We start from the raw sequence: 26071 nt of genomic DNA on the forward strand, positions 1-26071 counted from the left end.
TTGTTATATTGCTTTTTGTGTGTAGTAATGAAGCTATGGATCCTTTTTTATATAATACATCTGAAGCAAGCGTCGCTATTTTACGTGATTACCTTGAATCACACGATAATTATATTCCCTTCTAAATTTCGTACATAAAATATGTACACATTTCGCTTTCCATACAATAATAAATGACACTGCATTTGAATGAGTGTTAAGGGCAGGGTTCTTAAATTGATTGCAAAATTTCGAACAACCTGGCAGCACCATACTCTAAATTATTCAATCGGCAGGGTTCTTCAAATATTCCATGCACCAGATTAACACCGGTTATTCTCGCAAGGGCGGTCATAAGTTAATAAAATTTCGTTATAAGATTAGGAGTTAATAATAGAAAAAAGTGGAAAATGAGTGCTTTACGTTCACATTTTGGGAAATTGTAAATATATATTTTTAATTTTGCTCATTTTGTGAATTGTGTCGACGTGAATGAAGCTATGAACGGTGACGAGTGAAACGTGTGCATAGCGTGAAAAGAGCGTTTTGAAAGGAAGAGAAAAGTGGAACACTGGCGTAGTTCTAGATGTACATTGCTTAAAAAATATACTAATTACAACAGCACACAGTTTTTATAACTTTCAATATAAGTTAAAAGTTGCTTATTTCAAAATATTAGGTGTGAATTTTGAGAGCGAGCGAGCGAACGAACGAACAAGCAGCGTGCGAAAGCGTTAAGAGAGAAGGTGACAAAATATGATTGTGTGTATTGTGTGTACAGTAAAAAATATAATACATATTTTATATGTATATGCATACATCGTATAAGATTGATTCTAATGGGTTGACTGGCATTTAAATTTATTGCATTAGTGCTTATACATATGTATATAAAATTTATAAATTTTGCTTTCCTCTCTTTTCAATAATGGCTAATTTTGGTTCTATTCCACTAGCTCACACAGCCCATATAAAGTAATTCTTTGCTAGGATTATTGTAAGAAATTCATCTGTAAATTATTGATTAGTCGATATTGCAATTTATGTAAGCTTTACACCTGTTTATTAAGAAATTGCATATAAAATTTTAGTTCTTTTATTAAATATTATTTAAATATAACCTGAATTTCGCTTCGGATTGTGACATATCTAGTCTGGAAAATTACTTAACTACTCGTTTCGAGATTCTGAGTTCTTTATTCCTGAATTGCTCCAAAGGCCACACGTTGTGATCGATCAATATGTTCATGATTTTGAATTTCTTACCTTTTTCAGAACAATTGGAGCCTTGTGATCAATTGTTAAGTATATGTATGCAAGAAATGTTTGCCTTCTTTAGTTTTAATTTGTAAGAATCCCGATAAAAAATCTATGTACCTATCTACCTAAAAAGGTACAAGCATCTGATCTAGATTTTTAATTGAAATTTTATTTGTTATAACATTTGGAACAAAGTTTTTTATTTCAAATGTAAAATGTAAAATTTGAAAGATGAGTAAATTAATCTCTTAATCTGGGAAACGAATCATTTTCAATGTTCTTTACTTATCTACATCTTCACCAGCTTGCATCTGTGTTAGACACTAAAACAACTATATTAGTAACAATACATTTTGTTCCTTTTTGCAACAGCAAAACGAATTATGGATTTTGTACAAGTAGCAGAAGAAGAGGGTGAAGAGCCCATAGAGCTTCCAGCTGAGGAGGATGGAACACTACTTCTTTCCACTTTGCAAGCTCAATTTCCTGGCTCATGCGGTTTAAAATATCGTAATGAAGACACGAAGGCGGTGCGTGGTGTACGCTCGAATGAAGGACGTTTGTACCCTCCATCTTCTGAAGATGGTTGGGGCTCAAGCGTATTTTTCTGTGTTTTTCCCAAAGGTTATTTATGATTTTTTGAGAAATACAAATTTATATTTAGTAATAATACCGTTACAGAAAACAAACGGAAGAGTGATGACAATTTGGAAAACTCCACCGCTAAAACTAAACGTATTGAAACTCGTTTACGTTGCACCGATCTTATAGTTCTGGGCTTACCCTGGAAAACTACAGAGGATAGTTTACGCGAATATTTTGAAAGCTATGGAGAGGTGTTAATGGCACAAGTCAAAAAGGATATGAAATCTGGTCAGTCGAAAGGTTTTGGTTTTGTACGATTTGGTTCGTATGAAGCTCAAATGCGTGTACTTTCATCCAGGCATTTGATTGATGGACGTTGGTGTGAGGTAAAAGTACCGAACTCAAAAGTAAGTCCGTTGTTTTATGTATTACTAAACTTTAAAATGTAACGGGTTTTTTTTTTTTTAAATAGGGTATGATGCATCAAGTGCCATGTAAAGTCTTCGTTGGTAGATGTACCGAGGATCTATCCGCTGACGACTTAAGAGATTATTTTTCGAAGTTTGGGGAAGTAACCGATGTTTTTATACCAAAACCTTTCCGTGCATTTAGTTTCGTAACGTTTTTGGATCCTGAAGTTGCGCAATCTTTGTGTGGGGAAGATCACATCATAAAAGGTAAGTGTTAAAAATTTTAACAAAGTCTAATAAATACATGTAGAGAAAATAAAGAAAAAGAGTATAACATCAAACTATCATTGCAATCTTTAAATTTTTAATATTAATTGTTTGAAAACGGTAGCATTATTTATGTAGCATGTTTCCACAATCAATATTTATTATGCTTACAGGTGTATCGGTTCATGTTTCAAATGCAGCACCCAAATCGGAGCAAAATCGAAATTCTGGTCATAACCAACAGAATTACGCCTACAATTCGCAAAGCAGCATTGGCAGCGGTCTTCATATGCTGCATCACCAAGGCATTAGCGCTAGCGGCAGTGGTGGTGGCGGCGGCGGCAGTAGCACAACTTCTGGTCGTAATGGCCACCAACGTTCTAGCAGCTCCACCAATATGTTGGGTGACGGTCCAATGGGCGGTGGTGGTTCTGGCAGCGGCTCTTATGGCATGAATGGTAACAGTTACGGCGGTAATAACAATGAATTCAACAGCGGAGGCAGTCTGGGTGGCAGTAGCGGATTGATTGGCAATTCTGGTAACCGGCAAGATGGATCCAACACTCCTTATAATCGTGGTAATGGAGGTAATTATATGAATAGTCGTTCAATGGGTCCTCAGCATAGTGGCAGTGGCAATATGGGTTGGAATAATCAAACAAATCGCGGGCATCTAGATATGCCCAATTTACAAGCACTAGGCATAAATCCTCAAGGGCCTAATCAACCAAATCAAGGTCAAAACATTAACAACCCGTTGGGGGTGGGTCTCAATTTGAACTCGTTGCCAATGAATCCTGCTATTGTGGCGGCTGCTTTGAATCAATGGAGTTTATTGGGCAACCAGTTGCAGAGCCAGTCGCAAGATCAACAGGTAAACATTGAGAACACTGATTGTGAAATTCACAATTTAAATAAAAATAAGGTATCAAATCAGGGAGGAAATTTTTTGTCTTGGATGGCCCAAGCAAGTAGCTCCGGAAATGGTGGAAGTTTAAATGCCGGAGTCAAAACCAACAATTCAAATAGTTCTAGTTCTAATGGAAATCCCGGCATGGGTTCAGGATCCTGTAATGACACACAACAGGTCCTAAAACAACTAAAAAGTTCACAATTTTAACTCATCTAAAATATGTTCTTCTCTTTCTAGAATGGCAGTACTAATACAGGCAGCCAAGGTTGGTCTCGTCAAAATTCTGGAGGGATACCACAAGGATCGGCTGATGGTAAACCGAAATTTATTTAAATTTACAAAACTTAGTAGAGCGACGTGTGTGTATGAATATTTTGACGCGATGTTTAAATTCTGACCGGTATTTCATTAAACATTAAAAGAAATATGTAATCGTAAAATGGTTAAAATTATGCTTAACAGTATCTTGATCTGAATAAAGTTTTAACCTATATTGTAGTGCAGAACTTTCGCATTTTTTGTTATAAAAAAAGATATTCAGCGAGCTTTGTTGCATTTCCTGAAGTATGACGGTATTAATTAGGAAATACACGTACGCACTCAACATGCTGGAGAAAAAACGGTTTACAATAAGTATGTACCTGCCTTTTGGGCAGTTATGTTTGTTTCTATTTTTGGAAATAGAAAAAAAAACTAAGCTAACTTGCCACAAACTTTCATGCTGGTAGCTAAAAAAAACTTGCCGATTTAGGAGCATTTGGCTTCCTAGTTTTATTTTCTGTTCCGGGTTTTTACGTGATGTGTATTGTTACTAAAAAAAAAATTTCGTATTATTCTACAAGCGTTTTGCTTTGAATTGCTGAACATTTTCCTAAAATATTCCTAGTAGAATCGAAGGTATAAATATTTAAACGGAAGGCTGTGGTTCGAAAAGTCCTGTACGTTTTCGCATTTCACTCGAAATCGTTGAGGTTCACGCGTATTTAATTTTCTTCGACCGCACCCTGTGTCTCATAGCAGAAATCACAACCATTCCGCTAGACACATGTTGACTTCAAGCGACAGCAACATGTCCCAGCGCAGTGGTTGCGGTCTCTGCTCCGCGCGAAAAACCGCGGCAATGGGATGTAAAATTTTTCGGAACTAGTGAATTAACACCGACGATTTCTTTAAATATATTTATTTATATATATTTTATTTTATTGCAACAATAATTTATAAATAAAAAATTGCATTACAAAAATACAGCAAAGAAATTACAATTGCTTTGTTTAACTACTGTTTTGAAAACAATTACATATATTTTTATCTACTGCCTTTTAAGAATAACAACGCTTTTTTGTATTTATGACGGAGAGTATGTTTTTTCCCCCTTTTTGGCTGAGGTAATAAATGTTTTGCAGTTACTGTATAAATTCCACATTTGCGTATCATGAAAATACTAGTTCCGTTAATTAGACGTTACGATGTTTGTACAAGAAAAGTGCAGCTTATTAAAATTTATAAAAAGTTTCGGCGTATGTATGTATGTATGTATGTATGCACCAGGAAAATTCTTAAGAAATGTAGTACGTGAAAGCTGTTGTTTTTATACAAATTAAGTTTGTGCGGATAGATTATGCCGTATTTGGGCTAATAAAAACAGTAGTACTTTAATTTAAAAAATATATATAATTAATATCAACTTTTTCCTTATATAATTTTGTTTAAGTTAAATGCAGATAGTTAATTTTAAACATTTAGAAATTCAAGTTTTAAGATACAGATTTTAGTTCTTTTAGACGGCATATTCTTCTAGACTCTAGAGCATAATATGAAAAAATTATCAAAGAAACAAGAGAATAGTTTTACAGATAGCATAGACATGAAATTGAAGTGAGGTTATACGTAGAAGTTATCAACGGCATCAAAATACACCGTGCGACTGTAAATTTTACACAAAAAAAAAATAATATATATATATGGGTAAATTATAGTAAAACGGCGTACTTAGTTTTTCTCTTTGACGTCAGAATTTTTTTAAAAGGAATTTGGAATTTAACAAATATGATTATTTCAAAAAATGATTTAAAAAATTCAGTGCAATGTAGGGTAACAACATATGTATCAATAAAATAAAAAAATCTCTAGAATTATGACAGAATAAATTTTTCGTGCATAAGGACGAATGGGTATGGGAAATGTCCTTTACACATTTTGTCCTGAAATATCCTTGAAAATTTACAATATTTTTTTTTTTTAATTATTGTTTAATAACCAACCAATTTTTAACTAATCATATGTATCTTCAAAATTTCAGAGTCCTTTGAAAAAAAAACCTGGCGTCAGAGTAAAAAACTAAAAACGCAGTTTTACTATATTTGACCCATTGCTTCGAGAGTATATCGATTCTTTCGTGTGTTTTGAAATACATTGTTTTTGTCCCACGATGTTATATGTTTGTTCTAGAATTCGAAAAATGAGATTCTTTGTCCATTCGTCTATGACTTTGTTCGAATATGCATAGGTACTTATTTTTTTTTTAATTTAGTTGATGAGTGTCATTAATTTATGAATATATAGTTTTTTCAATCCATTCGTCCATGCTGAATGTAGCCACATCTTTGTTTTCGGTGTCGCGCTCTTTGAATATATCTGCAATAAATTAAAAATATGTATATATGTATATTTTATTTGTGTGTAGATTAGACCGTACCGGAAAAAAGTTTGCCGCACATCCCTGAGTAAAGTATTGTTGCAAAGAAATTTCGGGATTTTTTTTATCGAACGTAGGGGTCCCCTTTTTACATTTTTTTTTGTTCTAAAGTTCTTTGACCTCAAGTAACCCGTTCTAGTACTTACCCACCAGACCTCAGTTCTTATCACCCTAACGTACCACCCAAATGCCAGTAAATTGAGCTGCGCCAAAATCATTAAACTTTTGCTGAGTAGATATCCAATATAACTATTTAAAATAAAATTATTTTTGGTGTCACCGAAAAATTTAAAAATTTACTCTTGGGTTCATGAAAAATTTTTGTTTCCAATTTGTCCTGCAAAAACACTTTAGACTGAGTGGTGTACGGCGAACTTTTTTTTTTTTGATTGTAAGATGATACGGTCCAGTTTATGTTGCAAACTGTTTTAGATCTACCCTGAAGTAATTCAATAACGGATAAAAGATATGCCGTTTTGATCGGAAAGTCATGCTGATTAAAATAACGAAATGTCCTATTTCTTTATTCTATTCTATTGTTTAATCATTTAAAAAATATTGGCAATTAACACAACGCTGCGAATACCACTTTTGATATGGCAGTTGGAAGTACTACGCTGCGACTAATCACTTTCGCGTTATCGATTGTTATTGTTTTCTTATCAAGTTTGATCAAACGCGGAGATGCATGGCGTATGAGTAACATTATTTCCTAAACATATAAATATCATACAAAAAAAAGTTTACAGATAATTAAAAAAATGTTCATTTTTTAATCTGGATAATTATACGATCAAAACGACAGTATTTATCCGTTATGAAACTATTTTTAGACAAGTGCCAGATTGACTGGTCTATTAAAATAAAACAACGAATACACACCAATATAAGTTCTAATTTTGACAGCACACATGAGAAAATCATCGAACGAAATTTTTCCATCACGTGATCCATAACGGTGTGCCAGTGCATTGAGTATGCGATTGTTGAGGTGGTAGCCAGCAGAGTTGAGTGCATCGCGCAATTTGAAACCATCAATGCGTCCGGTTTGTTCGGTGTCATAGAGCTTAAATACTGCTTTCCATTTTGCTATGTCGGTGAGTAGGGCTTCGAATTCTTCAAAACCTAATTTACCCGACTGATCAACATCCATCATGGCAACCATGGAACGGCAGACATCTTTGGAAAATCCAGTATTTTCCTCCAGAACAACTAAGGAATTAGATTTAAAAACTTAGCAAACTTTTAGTTAATATTCTTTTCATGTTTCCTATTTTATGCTTTTATATGTATGTAAACGAAATACCAATCAGCAGTTCCTTAAACTTGCAAATTACTGTTTGAGAAGTTGCTGCTGGATATTTTTCACTGGAGATCTGTTCGTACAGACTACTTTTTTTTAAGCCTTTCTTACCTGGTGGCATTCCTACATTGCCGGGCTTGACATGATTCATGTTAGCTGGATTTTGTTCACTGCCATCTGTAAACATACTTTCAAATGGTGTGCCTTTACAAAATGGACCGCAAATAAGTGCTAATATATTTAGGCCACCACCGTCGACTTCTGGCACCGCACTACCGCCAACATCTGCATTTTGTAAATTATAGTTGTAAGGCGTATAACTTGTGCTCTTTGGTAAATCTGTAAAAAATAGAATACGAAAATATTTAAGAAATTACATAGAATTATTATAGAGATTTTTCACATAAGCCTAATAAAATATTAGAATTATTTCTTTAAACCGACGATGCCCACGCCAGAGCTTATAATAGCCGGCCAGATCTTAACAACAGTAGGGACCGATTTTTTTCTTTTTGAATTTTACCAGCCGGACACATTAATGTCGTATGTTATATTCGACGAAAATCGTGATTGAAGGTTGGAATTTATTATTTTTTGACCGAACCAAGCGCCATTTCAATTTCCATTCATTACCATTTCATTCCACGGTAATCGATACCGAATGAAACGAAAATAGCCTTAAGAATTTCACTATATAATTTATAGTAAGACAGAGTAAATAAATCTATTTAACTTTGAAGACTGAGTTTATTGTATTTTTTGCATTGTTTAAACGGTCAATGGAGAGAAGAATTCGTCAGCATTGTAACAGTGTAATTTTCAAGTTTTTCGTGCAAGTAGTAAATATTTTATTATATATTGAAGCAAAGCATATTTTAATGTCAAGCCCGTCCCAAAATACACAAAAGGTTATTTATTGAAGGAAAACACATCTTGGACAGTGTAAAAAAAAGCTGACAAAAGTAACGCTATGACGCAGGCGAATATGTGCGAATTGCTTTTAAGTATTTATATGCTTTCATTTTTGAAAAAAATGGAACCGATTATGTTGGTCACGCCCGCCACAATTTAATGTTTAACAAATTTTAACAAATTCGGCCAGGGACTGCTACCGTTACTTATCTGCTAATCTGAAATGTGTCATATATCTGTTTGTGATCACCGATGATAAAACTAACCATGAAGATATGTTGCACGAGCGTTGGGAAAACTTAAGCTATGCTGTCGCGGATAAAAAGAAACCAGTACTTCACTTGTCAGGGCAAAAACAGTATCTCATACGGTTTGACAGGTAACAGCCTCATATTATTTAAAAAATAAGGTACTTTACAATGACTCATACATACAATGGAGATGAAGAGTCCGATCAAGGATTATCCCGTCTTTAGGTGGCAGAATCTTTTATGTGTTCGTAAAATCTGATCTTTTTAGAAATAAAGTTAATTATCTAATAATGCGCATTTGTGTATTCATGCTCAACTTGTCACACCCGTAACAGTTGAATTTGGAACATATAATCTATAATTTCCAATAGAGGTAAAAAACTTTGGCGTAAATGTTCAAAGTATTTATTTAACTATACAATGTACTATTTAAAACATAAGCAGAAGATGTAATTAGCAAAAAACTGTGATACAAGTAAGTATGTACATATGTAGTAGCTAATTTGGTTTGTGTACTCGTCACACCCGTTTGGATTAAATTGGTTATTAAATTTTTTCTGGGCATTGTGTACCTTGGAAACCTATTAAAAAATACTCGTTGTAAAGAATTTTATTTTAAAGTTTAAGAATTAAGCCTTAAAATGTGAGTTAAATGTCAAACCCTCAAGACAAAACATCGATATATCATTGCCGAAGATATGAAGCACAAATTACAAGAGGCGACCCTGACGTTCGGCAAAAAAAGTGTTTCGAAATTGTCTTGCAAAAATACTTTAGACTAAGGCGTGTACCCAGAAGTGATTTCAGAGTACATGTAAAAAAATAAGCAAAACTCGGCGAATTCTGTAAGGTTTTCCTTTACTAAACATTCTTTAAATAAAGCCAAATTATGGACTGTTACAACCAATTCATTTTTAATCAGAAGCCATTCGTTGACGATTTAATTTTGAATTAAAATCTGGTAAAGGAAGTGACAGATTTTTCCCCATACAATATTTTTACTAGTAACACATACTAAATTTAAATTTTTATTTAATTTTTTTTAGTTCTTCTCTCCACCGTTTCGCGTTTTCAAAACCCTTTTTTCCATCTGAATATGAAATTTGAAGTTATAGAGCCGTTCGAATTCATTTATTTGCATTTTCGGTTTACCTTCTTTGGGAAATGCCCATATGTCCATATAAACTTCGTGAGATCTCTAACTTTTTTCATTATATAATGAACTAAAAAAAATATTTGCGCGCCAAAGGATTCAGCCATCGAACGTTCTATTTTTTCTTTCTTACATATTTTGTATTAATACTGGTACACCAATTTTAGTACTTACCATCCTTCATTGAATGATCTAGTATTCGCTTCAGTTCCATCCAATCTACTTCCATGTCTGGACCGGCAATACTTTTGAACAGTTTTAAGAGGCTTTCATTATGCGTATCCATTGGTTTCGGATCGATCGGATTTGGAAAGTTTGGCAACACCTATAGTAAATAGGACAAACAGATATTTTAGAAATACGATACTTACAAATACGATTAATATAAATATGTATGTATGTATACATACGTATAAATAGCCGTCATCGATTCGCCAACAGTTAGCGAGTGGCGAAATGAACGAACTCAATAAGCCTGATTATGGCCACATAACTTAACTTAACGGAACGTAGAACTTAGAGAATCAAAAAGAAACAGATTTCGACGTGGCATTAAGTTACGTTAAGTTTCGGCTGTTCAATTATAAGCAACACCCATTTAACAGAATTTTTAAGAGAGAGCCGTAAGATACGTTAAGTTGCCATAATCAGATCAAATGTGGTACAACCAAACTCGCTGTCGTCCATCCCTGCTAGCTAACTTTGTTGTTGCTTTCACATGCAAAATTTTTCGTTCAGCGACCGGTACTCAAACATAGTGAAGTGGCGAATCGATGACGGCTTATATCGTCGTGTTAAGTGCGTAAACCGCGTATCAACAAAATGCAAAACCGCGTACCAGCAAAATGCAAAACCACGGATGTGAGGTTGCATAAATTATTTTTTAGAGAGTAAAAACACTCATATTTCGAATGGATAAGGATTGAACCAAGAGCTTATGTGAGCAAATCCAATTTTTGGCAGCCAATGTCCGTTACGCGGTTTTGCAGAACGACTATACGCGGTTTTGTACTTTAAACGACGATATGTATCTATACTACGTAACAAAAAACTGTAAGGACGCTTTTAATGGCATACAACAATCTGGCACAATTTTTAGGCGAACCCTGAAATAATTCCCTAACGGTCTATCCGTTATGGAAAGTTATGCTGATTAAAATAACGAGATGACCTATCTCTCAATTTGAAAGGAAACATATTTAATTAATAAAAAATAATTTGCAATTGGTTGATTGCTGCTAAAATCACAGACGTTTTTCGTTGATCGGATCGAGATGGAAGAAATGTCGATTTCTAAAGGAAGAAATTACAAAGGCCTGCGAAATACAAATCCCATGCGCGCGTTAGGAATCGGTTCAAAAGTTTGAAAGAATTTTTTTTTTTTTGCTATTTTGTGAAATGTTCGAACTGCCTTATATACCACTACCGAACAAGGCGGTATGTGTTTTATCCATTACGGAAATATTTCGACCTCAAATACCAGATTGACTGGTCTAATAGCTCTTAATTTAATAATAGAAAAAGGTTTTATAGAATTCCGTTATAAAATGCTTACACCTCAACATACATAACTAGTTCGAGATTATCGATGTTTTCAATTTAAAGGAAGTATGAATTGAGGTTTAGTGCTGAAAGAGTCCAGGTCGATATCAGGATAACGTTAAGCGTTATATTCTACACTGAGAGAAAAAACGCGTTGTAATATTAAGAAATATGTTATGGATTCACTGAGGCAAGAATTGAATATTTCCATACTAAATATTTAGTATTTACTAAAATTTGTATACTAAAATTTATTATGAGTTGGGTTGGTGCTCTTTCATATGCGTTTTTTGTTTAATTTAGCACGTTTCTTTTAATTCGAAATTTGTTTTTCTGTCAGTGTAGGTCTACTGCTCATACAAATGGTTTCAGAAGGTCAGGTTCCCTAAACCAAATTATTTCAAATAATTGACACAATAACCTAAGGCCAGTAGAGTACCAAACTTCACGGAAGTTTTGAATAATTCTGCAAAACTGCAAACGGTGTTTTTTTTCAATATTGCTATACTACCTGATACCACAGATAAGTACATAACCGTGTGCATGTTAACAGTTCACTAAACTTGCACTTATGCTTTAAAATTAGTATCAATAATTTTATTACCCACCTCTTTCCATTTAACTTCACCATGTTCGGAAATTTTTAATTGTTAAGATTTTTGATTAATAAATAGAATTATAATTGTTGTTTTTTGTTGTTTTTTTAATGCTTTTAAGTAAATATGTATTATGGATTGAAAAAGGAGTGCCAAATCCCCTACTAATGGAAAAATCTTCTTAGCACAGTCAACCTGGCATAGGTTTTGGGTGTATCCCGAAATAATTTCATAACGGTTAAATCATGTGTTATTTTGATCGGAAAGCTATGCTTAATAAAATAGCGGAATGTCCCAATTCTCAATCTTACAGCAAATATTTTTCATTAATTAAAAACTATTGGCAATTAATACATCGATGCTAATATCCCTGATGATTATCGTTCATCGAATCGAAATCAAGAGGGAAGACATATCCCGTGTAGAGAACAATTTTTCTGTATAATTGCATTCACTTTTCCTATTAAGTTAGATCAAACGTGGGGTTACTCGTTAATGGCGTATGAGTAACATTATACGATAAACAAGAACCAAACCGTTTGTGATATTAGCAGCAATGCGCTAATTCCCAATAGTTTATAATTTATTAAAAACACTTCCTGCCAAATTAAGAGATAGGACATTTCGTTATTTTAGTCAGTGTAATTTTCCGATCAAAGTGGCATTTAATTTATCCAATATCCAATATCGAACCCCAAGCGCCAGATTGAATGCTCTATGTACATATTTGCCTCAATACGGTTTTGCTGAAATTTCTAGCCATAATCATGGAAATTGAAATATGTGTGCAGTAACGTTTTGTTTGCTTAAATTATGTATCTGTCTACATATGTATGTATATGTATTAGACAGTAAAATATTAGTGTTGTTACTTTAAAAAATAGTCATTAAATTCATTTCCACACATGCATTTTTTAAATGTCTCCAATTTTTTGTAATTATAATGCCTAGTGGAAATTCGGCATAAGAAAGTATTGTAATTATTCTAGTAGAATTATTTATAATCAAAATTATTGCCGAATGTACATAGGTATCACCGAAAAATGTGAAAAGGCGACCCCTAGTTTCGCAAAAAAAAAAATTCGAAATTGCCTTGCAAAAATAATTTATTCTTACACTGAGGGAAATAATGCATAGTAAAAATGAATACTTTATATTTGATTATCGTTTAAAAATGTTCGTATTTAAAAATAATATTTTCATACAAAATTTATCACGCACGTATTTGACTGTTCACATCTGAGTATGAGTATGTAAGTGTACATATGCACCCTAACCATGCAGAGCGCCGCTCTGAGAGCGGTGACAACACACACATACATACATAGTACATACATGTTTATCCGTACAAATCGAGTGCTGTGGGGTTGTTGGATATTCAACATTTGAAAGCAAATTTATATGCCTGAAAACTGAGCTGCAGTGAGTTTCGATTAGCCCCATGAATGCGATTTGCCAATATTATATTGCGTTTAAATGCCATTAGGGGACATTAGGCGGCTCGACATGGACTAATACAAATTCATAGTGCCAAGTATTCCATTCCGAATGATTTGCTTTTGTCAGGCTTGTGCTCTGTAGGTCGACGTCTAAATCAGCTACCGAAACTAACCGTTAAATATCAAGATTTTTATTTTTAGATCATTGGTAAATCGGGTTTTTTTCATTTTTAATACTTATTATTATTTTATGACCGTTAAACAATTTATTATGTATGTCTCAAAATAACGGAAAAACTAAAAATCAAAAAGCACTATCGAAAATTGAGAAAAAAAAATTTTATCGGTAAAATAGAATTTTAGTGGTTAAATTGTGATTTTTATTATAAACAGCACAATCGTTACGGGTCCTGGGGCTGGGTTCTGTAACTGTGAGGAAATGCAGTGCAAACAGAGTGCAAAACTCACAACCAAAAACTTACCGAATAAAATGCTGTTTTTCGGAAGAGAAGTGTACACAATTTTGACAGTTAAAACTCATTCTCACACTTCCTGAATCGTAAAATGAAGAATGTAAACCATTTTCAGCGTACACTTGAAAACTCAGTTACAGAATCCAGCCCCCTGGTCTAAATACCTTCGTTGACTCATTTACCAGACCCATTGCAGCTTCATAGCTGGGAGCGTAGCTTATAAAATTAGAGCGAGGCAAAGTCTTACTTACAAAACCTGTCATTATTGAATGATGTAGTACTTTCAAATATATAGCTTCAAATTCGATTATCTCTGGTAATACTCACACAGTAAGACCATAAAGGTGATAGCCCACAACTTAATGTAAAGATTAAAAATTATTTTTATTTGTTTAGCCAGTGACAAGTAAGTAATTGCATTTTGAAAATAGATATTGCGGAAAATCACTTGCGCCATACTTCCGAAATGTGAAACAAATTTTGTGCGTACCCATCGAAAGCTGTGTGTGAATGGTGCTCAAATGTGGATAATAAAGATGCGCGATGTTTAGATGCCATATTAATTCTCAGTGAAACTTTAATAAGCGCACCCTAATTGTTTTTGAAACGGTCGATTAAAAATGGGTCGCGTATTAACATAATGTGCCCCCAGGAGCTCCAAAAACCATTAAGCAATCCGTCTTGCCGATAAGGAACGTCATATTTAATGTTTGAATGATAGAATCTGACTATTTGTCATTTCATGAAAATGCGATAAGACTTTTAGGCATACACCTAGGCAAATAACAAGCTTATATTGTAGATAATTAAATGGTTAAATATGTATGTATGTATGTATGTATGTATGAATATACCAAATATAAATGAATTTCTGATTTCCTAAGGACGCTTTCCCATTTCATTTAACGATTTCACATTTACTATGAACTAATCTCATTTCCAAATAACGGTTTCGTATTTGAATTTGGGCGCTTTCTCAATTACAACTGACTATTCTTGTTTTCAATTGAACTTTTGGCTATTATAATTAACTATTAACTCATTTACAACATCGGTGTTTTTCTAGCCATGATTATAACCGGTCAAATCTGTTATATTAGATTATATCTACATATGCATTTATTTAGTTTAATTTATAGTTTATGTATGTTATCTTGTGATCATGTTATTACTAGTAGAAAGTATGAGAGGAAGGGACTTTCATTGGAAGCAAAGAATGTAAATAATCTAACAGCTTAAATGACAGTTAATTGTTATTTTTCCTAGCTTATGGTGTACGCCGAGAAAAGCCACCCAGCCATCAGAGACAAGTGCGTTTTTCGTTCACTTTTCGTATCCGGAAACGTACAGAAACCGACTTAAATTTTCGTAGCCGAAAAAATTTAAGCGAAATGTTTTTCTAATTTTCTCCACTTCTCGAAATAGTCAATATAGCTATGCGCCAAATATAGTAACACTGCATTTTTAAGTTTTCTATCTGACGTCAGGACTTTGCAATTTAAGGGATATGATTAATACGATTATTATTTTTCACTTTATAAATATGCTGCTGTGCTAAAATTAGTACACAACAAAAATCGCCGTTTCACAATCATTTTCGGTACTTTTATGGACACACTTTTCGATTGCAAAATTTAGTAGGAACATGTATCATATTTAAAAACGATGGAATATGGAATCGGAAAACTGATAAAATATCAACAACTTTTTTTCATTTCCGATTACTTGGCTGGATGGGTTACTCTTCACCTAGTAAAAGCATAATTGTACGAATATCTGAGTATGAGTTGATCTGGTATGAGTATAAAATTCATAAATCCATAGATTGCTTTTTACTTTGGTAATGAATTCAGTGAAAATTCGTTTTGAATGCTTAAGTTGACGAATAAATAATAAAAAAAAAATCTAAAATAAGTCCTATTTAGCAATTTTGAAATTTTTTAATTGCCATTGAAAGTGTAAACAGGGCTTTCTCAAAGACGCCAATATATCTCGTATTTTTTAAGTTATGGCTAGACTAACATAATGTTAAAAAAAACAGCTCCGAAAAAGTCATATGTATAGGGCATATTGCATTGACGATGACGATATTTACATATTTATGTACACACTATGTATGTTTATGAAACGCAAATCTTAACCAATAAACTTAATGAAAACTACTAACCTTATCATCAGTCGGGCTTCCATATCCAACATGGTCGTCATTCTCTCTGGCATATTAGTAGTATTGGAAGGATCAAAAGGAAATAAGAGAAAAAAGTTTGGTAAAATAGGGTAGGCTAAATAGCAAAATTATATAAAATTGTGAAACTGCGGAATTATCTATGTGTTATGAATTATTTCTGTTTTTTATGAATTGGAGGATATTTAATATCATACTATGTAAATATGTATGTAAATAAAATTAAAAAATAATTATATACATACTCCATGTTATTCTTAGTTTCCGAGAAGACACGAATAACGAATTCACCTTCCTCATTCTGGTCAAATGTTGAGGGTACGATTAAGTAATGACCTGGCGGTAGTTTAAAGCGTGCACAGACCTAAAGAATCAAAGAGAGAAAATGTGGGACAAATATTTGTTAATGTATTTTTTTTTTTTAATGTGTGTTAGAAACCAGTGACGTGAACCGGTTTTGAACCGAAACTGCTTTTTTCTATTAATTAACTGAACCATTAAACGAAATGAAACTTTCCACAAATGTTTGATCTGAACCGAAAACCGAACCACTTTTCCTAGAGGTTTTAAGGTTCGTTTCAACCAATTTTCAATAGATAAATGTACCCACTATTTTGCTTTTTGTTAAATACGGTAATACCTACCATGTTTGTTTACCATGTGGCAATCAGCCGCATTACGAGAGTCGTGTCGAATTCAAATCGAATCGTATCGATAATTTCATGTTATTGCCTAAAATTTCGACAAACGGAAAAACTTGGCAGCACTGATTTATGCCGTTTACTTATTTCTGCACGACAGTAGACAATGCCAATGTTGTCGAATAGTACAATTTAGCCTAATTTACGACTTACGCAAGTAGACTGATTGGATTAGCGCAGAATGAGTAAGATCCAAATTACCTCCTAGCAACAAACATAGGGAGCACTGTTCGCAGCATTACTTCGAAGTTATAAAGAACTTTGTTTCCTTATCAGCCAGCATCTGTCAGTCAGAAATGGAACGAAGCATAATTCTGGCCCGCAGGTGTTTAGTTAAGATTAGCAGGGCCTTATAAACGAACACAAATGAACCATAACCAATTTCTAATCAAATATAAAGGCAACCCATCTCAGATGACCGTTGAACCGAACCGAAACTCCGGTTAAAATACCAAAAAACCGCTTGGACTAACCAACCCAAAAGTGCAAAAACGGTTCGAACCGCTGAACCGAACCGACCAAATTTTTCATCCGGTTCACGTCCCCTAAGATTGAATATGTTGAAAGAAATAATTATTTTGGAACGTAACAGTAACTACTGACGAGTGTAAAATAAAACTCAATAACAAACATTATGCGACAGTGCAAATATACCCGAAACATAATTTTTATTTATTTAAAAAACCTATATTTTCGTACTTGCCTAAATTTACCATTTGCCCGGATACCGGATATACAGTTACTATACGATATCCGGCCGGCCGAACAGTTTCTCAAAATTGTTTTAAGTGAGAGCGACATATTTTGACACAACTTTTTCTCCTTTATCCATACCTTTACCGATGATATTATGGGCTAAAACTGACAGATAGCCGATTTCGCAGGGCATGAACACGACTAAGACCTATTCTGATCCCAATCAACCGACAAACCGCTTTTTGATCCGATTTGACAATGTGTTTTCACTTATTTGACGACAAATGCCACTGAATTTGACACGGTGAAAACCAGCCTTATGTAGGTTTATATGTATGTATATTTACATCATTTCTAAGGTCTATAAATCCTCTTTCTAAAACATTTTGATTTTTCAAATATCATAAAAAATAGTCAATTAATATACATATCGACCCCTTTGTGCAAAATTATCATGTGTTATATTTTTTACGAGATTCACTTTTTGATGCAACTTTGTTTTACACTCCATAACGCATTACCCGTTCAAATATTACGGCTTAAAACCCAAAAGCTACCCCAAAAAATGAATTCTTTCTTGTAGGCGAAATTATCATATGTGATAAAAAAATTAGAAATGTTTTTCTTTTCTACAAAAAAAATCTTGCGCTGAGTTATATTTCTAATTATCTCCGCAAATCTAAACTTTAGCATTGGTGGTGCTAGCCAAAGAAAATTAAACATACAAAAACACTTTTCTGTAAAATTTGGTTTTTGTAACACATGATAATTTTGCGCAGAGTGATAAGTGTATGAAGTACGAACATAACGGTTAAAAAATTAGGGTTCAGGAACTATAAGAAACCTATTTGCATGTTGTATTCAAACCTACAACCTGCACTAAATTCAGTTTCGGGTGTATTCCTTTTTTTTCTGCCAGCACTGCCTAATCATAATTATTGATCCATGTAAGTATGTATAAAATAAAGATGAAATGCTAAGGGCAAATTGTTAATTTACATAAATTACTTAAGTAGTGATTGCAGTCGCTCATTTACGGTGCAACTTAAAAAGTACCCACCTCTCGTGTATTTATAAAGTGTGGCGAACGTCCGACGGATGCGCGGTATTTGAAGAAATTTAAGCCCTGTGGCCTAGTGTTTAAATCTTCTTCGGCCAAATGATAGATAGCAAAGCCGATTGTTAAACATTCCATGCCCATATTACGTTTTGAGCGGCGATTTTTTTGCATTAATGCCACAATAACCGTGCACTTGCCATCATCATCATCCTCATCAGGATCGGTCAACGTTATAACATACTGTGGATTACTCCAGAAAGTATCTAAGAAATTACGACATCCACCTGCCGTCATGCCTTGCGTCCATTCGCCCTCAAACATAGACATTTCCCATCTACGTTTGCCACTACTTTGCTGCTCTTCCGTAAGCGAGTCTGGCGATAAATTACAAATTTCAACACGATCGAAATTGTTTAGGAAATCTTGGAATGACATCCAAAATTCACCATCACGATCGAATGTCAAACCGATTTCTTGCTTCTGATCCTCAGGTATGTAACGCCATTCAGGTGAACTATCACTCCATGGGCCGTTCCATTCGGCCTCATTACCCCAAGGATTACGCATACGTATCATTGGTATCTTACCCTGTCGATTAGGTACAGAGATATCGATTAAGCAAACTTGCGTTATCGAATATGCATGGCCTCGAATTAGGCCTTGGGGTGTTTCGGCTTCCAAAACATTCGGATCAGGTTCCAATGAACAACCCATTAATGAGTTACGTTCAACCGCTTTATGGAGAATATTGAATAGATTTGGTGGTGCCTCTTTCAAATCGTACCATTCCGTTACACCGCCAGTGAAATCTTCCATACCCTCACAAGTGGTGCCACCTTTTAATGCTTCATATGAACCATGTAGTCTAAAAATGGAGCGAGAGTTAACACGAAATGATATCTGTTACTTTTTAAAGTAAATGCGACCTACTTGGCGTAGGCTTTCTCCAGCAAAGCACTCCAGAACTCATTTTTCTCAGTGGAATGCATGTACATCAATTCACCACGATATGTCGGCAGGCGATCATCGACCACTACATCAATCCATTTGCCGTATTGCCAGAAGCAAAAATGAAAGATGCCTGCATAATTTTCTTCAAAGTTCTGATCTGGAGGCACAACGCGAAAGAATAGATTTGGGTCCTGCGTCAAATTTGCAGTGGCTGCCAGTAACCAACAGTCGCCTAATTCGCCTTGTTGCACATCGAAACGTGAGTAGCCTTCCACAAAGAACTGTGGATCATTAGCGATCTCCTGTGGACCGAAATAAATTGGTTACAGTATTATTTTTTTTTAAATACTAGGGTGTGCATTAGGGTGGTCCAAAAATGCATGGACAAAAGTAAAGTCGGCATTTTAATGTCGGCACCCGCTAGAATTGTTCTATACCGAAAAAATATACCCCTATTTTTTATTTTGAAATCAAAAAAATATTTGGGGAGTGCTCAAAGTTTTCCATGTATTTTATATGGGGAAAAACAACTTTTCGTAGAAATGGTATAGAATTCTTAAAAATCAATATTTTTCGATGGGAAAGCTCAGTTTCTCTTCAGGAGATTCCCAATAATAACAACCAATTGTTTTTTAGACTAAATTGATTTTAAAATAAAGAATAGGGGTATATTTTTTTCGGTATAGAACAATCCTAGGGGGTGGCAGCATTAAAATTTCTACTTTACTGTTTTTGGATCACTTTATTGTGCATATGTACATATGTATGTATGTATATTATTAGCAAAGAAATAAAACGAGTGAATGGGTGAGAAAATACGTTTCCAATGATACCTCACAAGTCTAAATCGGAAGAGTTTAGGTTCAGTTATTCAAGTTTTTCTTATACCAATCTTTGAAAAAATTTAAAAAACAGCATCAAAAATCTCATTATTACGATTCCGTTCAATTTTTTTTTTTAGTTTTTTTAAAATATTTTCATACAAATTGTTTAAGCTTAAATCGTTTTGTCATTTGATAAGATTTTTTCAAAAAACATCTTTAAGAAACTATTTTTATTCATAAAAAACTCTATTTTTGGAGGTATTTTCAAATCTTAATATTTTTCCGAAATATTTTGGAGGACATCTTAAAATATAATAGATTTTATAACTCCAATGAACAGTACCGATTTTTTTTTTTTGTATGGGGAGTGATGCAGTCTAATGTATATACTATGTCGGGTTTTTTCTAATAAATTTTCGTGATACTCACATGGGGCCTTAACCATTCGATGTGTCGATCAGGTCGTTGCGAAAACATAAGCGATTCGTTGTTGGCTGGAAATAATGGATCTTCAAATAATGATCCATTCGTCAGACACATGCTTCGGATGGCCTCAAAATCTTGAATGTCTTCTTGAACTCGGGAACCACTGCCTCGTTCTCCAAGCTAAGTAAGAATATGTATGTATTTTCATAATAACATGTTATTCAACATTTTTCTCGGGAAAACGTTAACACTAACTTCTGAATAGTGGTTTGTCGCTAGCTAAAAGCGAAAATTTGCTAAGTCCACTTTTTATGCTACAAGTTTTTATTCAGTGAATTCCAAAGGAAGCACAGAAAATCGGATATATAATTGTAAATAATACAAACACATTTTTTCACAACATTTGACCTTGTGTTGATAAATTAGACTTAAACAATTTTTATTATAAGCTAGCGTAAAAAATAATTTCAAATAAGTATGTACTCAAATATTATTTGGGTGTGAATTTCGGCCATACACTCCCATTGATCTTGTGAAATCCCAAATTTATATTTTTTAGGCTATCCAAAATCAGAGGTCGAAATAACTTTTAGTGAGCGAGTTGATATGCTAAAAATATTCACCCAAAAATTTAACTAAAGGCTAACAATTTTTGCCTTTAAATTTAAATTTCTTTCAAAAATCACTAATATAAATAATTTAAAACCTAATTACTATATTAAAAATAGTTTTGAGCTAAGATTTCAAAAACCTTATACAAAGCTCAATAAAAATATTAAAAATTTGCGATATTATTTGTACATATGTATTTTCATTTTTAATTCTAATGTACAGTTGTACTAATAAACATTATTGGGACCTAGTGTAACATACGGCATGAGCACGATTGAGAGAATACAAAGGTTGCGCCGATCTCGGACCGCTATTCCTCTCATAATGAATTTGGCAGATTCGTTGTTTGCATGACGTCACACTGGTGCAACTTGTTTACGTTTTCCTTGCAACATTTTTTCTTCTTCTTCCATTCTTGCTCACGTTTTGTCATTTCTCTCTCGCAATTGCACCAGTGTGACGTCCCACAAAAGTTATTCTCAAAAATCCTCTCTGATCGGCGCAATCTTGCATTCTATCATTCTTGCGGCATGAGTAACCTTTTCCATGTTAAGCTTTGAATTCTTTTTCATTCACAATTCAAACTTAAAATGAGAATATCTTGGGTAAAGGACCTGGTCTAGAAAAGGGTATATATAGACACGTAAACTATGACCCAAAATTAATTGTACGTGTCGGTGTTTTTTTCGGCAGTTAACTATCAATGTTTGTAATGAAAACCAGTCCTGAATCCACGAATTCATGAAGTTTCGCAATTTCTACAGTTCAATGTGCATCTCTTTGGTCCATTTTTGGTATAGTCTTTTAAGTAATACTTCAGGACTGGCTGACGAAAATGTCATTTACATAGACGACGTCTATTCTGACTTCTGACAAGGCGGTAGTCATCAGACAAACAGTCAGGGCATAAGTGTAGAAAGACTTGGCGTCAGTTGGCCCAGAAGAGAAACGATTGGCGTGCTTTGGGACTCGGTCAAAATGGCTTAGGCAGTTACAGTGCCAATCAAAAAGCAGAACTGCTTTATATATGGGTCTAGAACTTATATGCCAAATTGAAATCAGTCCGCCCTCGAAATGGCTATTGATCTGACCAGTTTGCTATTCAAGCGAGCTCTATCAAATAACTATGACTACGGGCTATGAAAAAGAACAAACTTTCCCCTCCACTTAACAATATTAGTTTTTCTTAAAATTTTCGAACAATCATACTTTATAAATCAGCTGACCATCAAAGGTTCTCTTTCGAACCAGCGCATGTGGCTTCTTAATAGCTTCATTCGCTTTATTTTGACGCTTTACTTCACATTTTTCTTCCTGCTCCTTCTCACTGGCTACACTATCCGCATCAATCAAAGCTAGATTATTGTAAAGAGCTTCAAAGCTTAGATGTGGAGTTAAACAAGCTGTTTTCCGCAACGTATTTGCATTTTCAACAGCTCTTATATCCGTTTTAGTACAAAAATCGCTCTCCACTTCAAAAATGCATGAATCGGCTGCCAAAGTAGATGTGCGACTATAATCACTTTCTTTAGTCAACATTTTTATAATATATATCGCTTTTAACTGGCCACTTTTATGCAACTATTTAAATATTAATTTTTAATATAGTATGCAGTATGTAGGTATTTCTTTGGCAAAATTTTTTCACGCAATTTTACATGTCTACTAGAAGGAAGCTTTCGCTTGAATGAAATCTTTTCGAGCATACAAAACGCTATGTGGTACATTTGTCCTAGTTGCTTTCACTTTCATTTGATGGGCAATGGTTGGTCTAGACATGCTATGCTCTTTATTATTTAAATAATATCATGGATATTAAGGAGTGGTACGCGCACGAGTATTTAGGACAACTACATACGCACGTATGCTGTTGGGAATCATACGAAGCGCCAATGAAAGATAATTTATTTTTGTTCTAACTCAAATATGTCACGGAATAGTATTTAACGCATGGTTGTAGAGTAATAGTTAATAATTAAGGCCGGAATCTCTTATTGTTGGGGAAGAAATCGTATACCGTTGAGGTAGGCAAAGCGAACAGGTGTGTTGACACTATTCCAAGTTAAAGTGTTTTTCAGTTAAAATGTTTCTATTGGCACGCATGAAATTTCAGGAGTTTGCCGCAATTGGCAGTGAATAAAAGCACATCACGTGAATATACTTTGTTGCTGCCTCCTTCAACTAAGTATCATATAAGGGCACTCCTTAAACTTAACCCCAACGCTTTGTGTTATACATACATAAGTATATATCGTCCTTTAAAGTAAAAAACCGCGTATGTGAGGTTTAATAAATTAATTTCTAGAGAGTAAAAACACTCATATTTCAAAATGGTTCCCTTTTTTATAAAGCAATCGCATCTCTGGCTAGTATATTTCAGGACGAATGGATAAGGATTGAGCCAAGAGCTTGTGTGAGCAAATCCAATTTTTGGCAGCAAATGTCGGTTAAGCTATTTTGCAGAATGACGTTACCCGGTTTTGTACTTTAAACGACGATATGTATGTATGTACATAAATTCCTGTATGCACATGTACATAAATATCAACATAGCAAACATTTTTAAAATCAGTGATGTAGTGCTGATATTTATTTATTGCTGATGCGGTTGGACCGAAGTCAAAAGAGATTGTAGATGAGTTGGTTTAAGGGGCCAAGTATTTTCTTTGAATCCTTTAAACCCAAGCGGGATATAGGGCATCAATTACGCCTGCGCGCCATATGGTTTAATTTCTGGCAATCGCTTTGAGCACCTTCCAGCTTATCCCGAGTTGCTTCGCTTCTCGGACGGCTGTTCTTCTCCATGTTTCGTGCGGTCCGCCGGGGAGCCTGCCTCTGCCGATCAGTGGATTCCATTACAAGGCCATCTTTGCAATACTGTCTTTACACAAAGTCTGGCCTATCCAGTTCCATTTCTGTTTTCGAATCCAGATGTCAAGGGGCCTTTCTGAGAAACTACGGAGTATATTTCTGTGTATTTGAAAAGCCTAATCTTTAAGCTGGAGCTCCGATTGTTGTTTCGCCAAAAGGTGTACATCATACAAAAGGCCGCTTTGAATTCATTTATTCGGTGGCCAATGTCTTCGTCAGTGCCGCCACCGGAGGCAAGGAAAGTGAACCTCCCCACAGTCTAAACAGTTTTATCGCAGACTAAACGCTACGCGCATTGGGCGTTTTAGATGTACATACATACATACGTCGTCAGCCTAATCAAAGTGCTGCAGTGAACTGGACATGTGGATTTAATAACATCGGCGATTTTTTCGGAAAGACTTTTCGAAATCGACAAACATCAAATGCAGATCAGCTCTGAATTCAGCGCACTGCTTGATGGTGATACTTAATGTGTTCATATGGTCAGCGCCGAAACTCGAATTTATAATAAAAATTTAAAATAAAATAAATGAAAGGATGTTATGCACTCTTACCACGGCCATATTAAATGCACACATACATAGATATGTTTTTGTGCATATCATCATGGGACAATTGGTCTAATATATATAATTTGTATTATAACCAACACAGGCTCCCCAAACGAATCATACTGAATTAATTTAAGTAATTACATTAGCAAGTGAACAAATAGACAACACGGATAGTTAATTAACTTGACATTATATAAAATTGAGCAAATATTTTCAAAATATAATAGATTAATGGTGAAAGAAACTAAATCAGATTTGCAATTTTTTTCTTATATGATTCTGAGAGTGATAATTTATATTTTTACTAACCATTGAGAAATAACAGTGTTAAATTTGTAAAAATTATAAAAGATTACTGTGAAACTTACATTTGATGTCTTAGTGCGGTACGTGTGGATTTAAAAGAAGCCGCATAAAAAGTTGTAAAAGCAATTAATTAGATTTGAGTCAAAAATGTATGTATATAATGTGCATACATATAATTATACATACATATGTATCTACTTATAAATACATACATTAGGGTGTGAAAATTTTTTACTATATGGGTATTCTACGTAAAATTCTAAGCAAATTTTCCGAGGAGATCATGGATCAAAAATTAATTTCGAGCTTGCCGAATTGCGAAAATAGTTTTATTTTTCCTTAGCAAATTTTTATTTGGCTCTAGAGGAAGGAAGTGTTGGAAAATTTTATAAAAAAATGCTAGAGGGGGTTTTTCGGTATGAGGAATCAATTTTCGGACTTATTTTTTTCTAAGAACATCCGCCAGAGACGCAACTGTGAAAATTTTTCACATTTTCTTACGTTTTGCCAGAAAATAGCGTATTTTACATTTATTATGTCCATAACGTTTTAGGGCTCTGTCACACGGTCAGTAATTATCACGATATTTGGATCGCGATCCATATTGATGGATTGATGGATCGCGCACGAATGCTACATGTTCAATATTTATCGCGTCAGTATTTGCATAATTTTTGTGCTGAAAGCTTATTATGACGCAAGAAATTATTTTTATTTTGTACGTATAATTTACAGATATTGCATTCCACAAATATTTTAAAATTTCCAATGTTAATTAAAATTTGTTTTGAATGATTTTAAGCCCCGAGAGCGAAGGAAGAGCCGATATTCGCATTATGAGAGTAAAAGATGTACTGACGAAATGTATGGATCGCGTTTTGAAAGTGCTACACGTTCAATATTTATTGACGGTATTGCGATCCGCGATCCAGATTTCGAAATTATTAGAAGTTTTGCGATATGGATCAGGATCCATCAATACTGCATGCTACACCGTCAATAAATATCGCGATACTTGGATCACGTCAATAAATACTGACCGTGTGACAGGGCCCTTATGATGATGCATTCCATGGTATTAAGTAGAGTTGGGCACTTTAGTTC

At 34.2% G+C, this 26071-nt stretch overlaps 2 protein-coding genes across 12 annotated transcripts in view; one reads left to right on the top strand and one right to left on the bottom strand.

The window, feature by feature from the left end:
* The first annotated feature begins 265 nt into the window (after positions 1 to 265).
* LOC118744687 (TAR DNA-binding protein 43) lies at positions 266 to 3921 on the top strand. 8 transcript variants are annotated; one of them, XM_036477884.1, is made up of 8 exons: positions 266 to 725; positions 1612 to 1863; positions 1921 to 2231; positions 2297 to 2501; positions 2675 to 3088; positions 3179 to 3375; positions 3427 to 3588; positions 3652 to 3921. In XM_036477884.1, the coding sequence occupies exons 2-8, from the start codon at positions 1623 to 1625 to the stop codon at positions 3745 to 3747; spliced, it is 1626 nt and encodes a 541-aa protein (XP_036333777.1). In that variant the 5' UTR covers positions 266 to 725; positions 1612 to 1622; the 3' UTR covers positions 3748 to 3921. The 8 variants fall into 8 exon arrangements, with proteins under 8 accessions (XP_036333777.1, XP_036333778.1, XP_036333773.1 ...); XM_036477880.1 differs by having other exon boundaries at positions 267 to 567; positions 659 to 725; positions 2675 to 3375; XM_036477881.1 differs by having other exon boundaries at positions 267 to 421; positions 659 to 725; positions 2675 to 3375.
* Positions 3922 to 5937: 2016 nt separating this feature from the next.
* The window catches only part of LOC118744692 (calpain-A), a 28643-nt gene continuing 8509 nt past the window's right edge, over positions 5938 to 26071 (bottom strand). For 3 of the 4 annotated variants that reach the window (XM_036477897.1, XM_036477896.1, XM_036477895.1), the window contains exons 3-11: positions 20625 to 20801; positions 19351 to 19673; positions 18421 to 19285; positions 16209 to 16327; positions 15946 to 15991; positions 9903 to 10053; positions 7524 to 7751; positions 6992 to 7321; positions 5938 to 6048 (exon numbers count right to left, since the gene is read on the bottom strand). In XM_036477897.1, coding sequence (XP_036333790.1) covers positions 5963 to 6048; positions 6992 to 7321; positions 7524 to 7751; positions 9903 to 10053; positions 15946 to 15991; positions 16209 to 16327; positions 18421 to 19285; positions 19351 to 19673; positions 20625 to 20801 — 2325 coding nt within the window. In that variant the 3' untranslated portion in view covers positions 5938 to 5962. Of the gene's footprint in view, positions 6049 to 6991; positions 7322 to 7523; positions 7752 to 9902; positions 10054 to 15945; positions 16019 to 16208; positions 16328 to 18420; positions 19286 to 19350; positions 19674 to 20624; positions 20802 to 26071 lie in introns of those variants that run through there. The other variant, XR_004993578.1, reaches the window with a different exon arrangement.

Source organism: Rhagoletis pomonella, unplaced genomic scaffold, assembly GCF_013731165.1.
Source record: "Rhagoletis pomonella isolate Grant_MI unplaced genomic scaffold, Rhpom_1.0 Rhpom_scaffold_00008, whole genome shotgun sequence".
NCBI lineage: Eukaryota > Metazoa > Arthropoda > Insecta > Diptera > Tephritidae > Rhagoletis > Rhagoletis pomonella.

Bases quoted from the DNA above. Each gene is read 5' to 3' on its own strand.
- LOC118744687 (XM_036477879.1), top strand. From the start codon at position 1,623: ATGGATTTTGTACAAGTAGCAGAAGAAGAGGGTGAAGAGCCCATAGAG. The intron at 2,502-2,674 runs GTAAGTGTTAAA...TTATGCTTACAG, and splicing joins GGAAGATCACATCATAAAAG to GTGTATCGGTTCATGTTTCA. The intron at 3,376-3,426 runs GTAAACATTGAG...AATAAAAATAAG, and splicing joins GCCAGTCGCAAGATCAACAG to GTATCAAATCAGGGAGGAAA.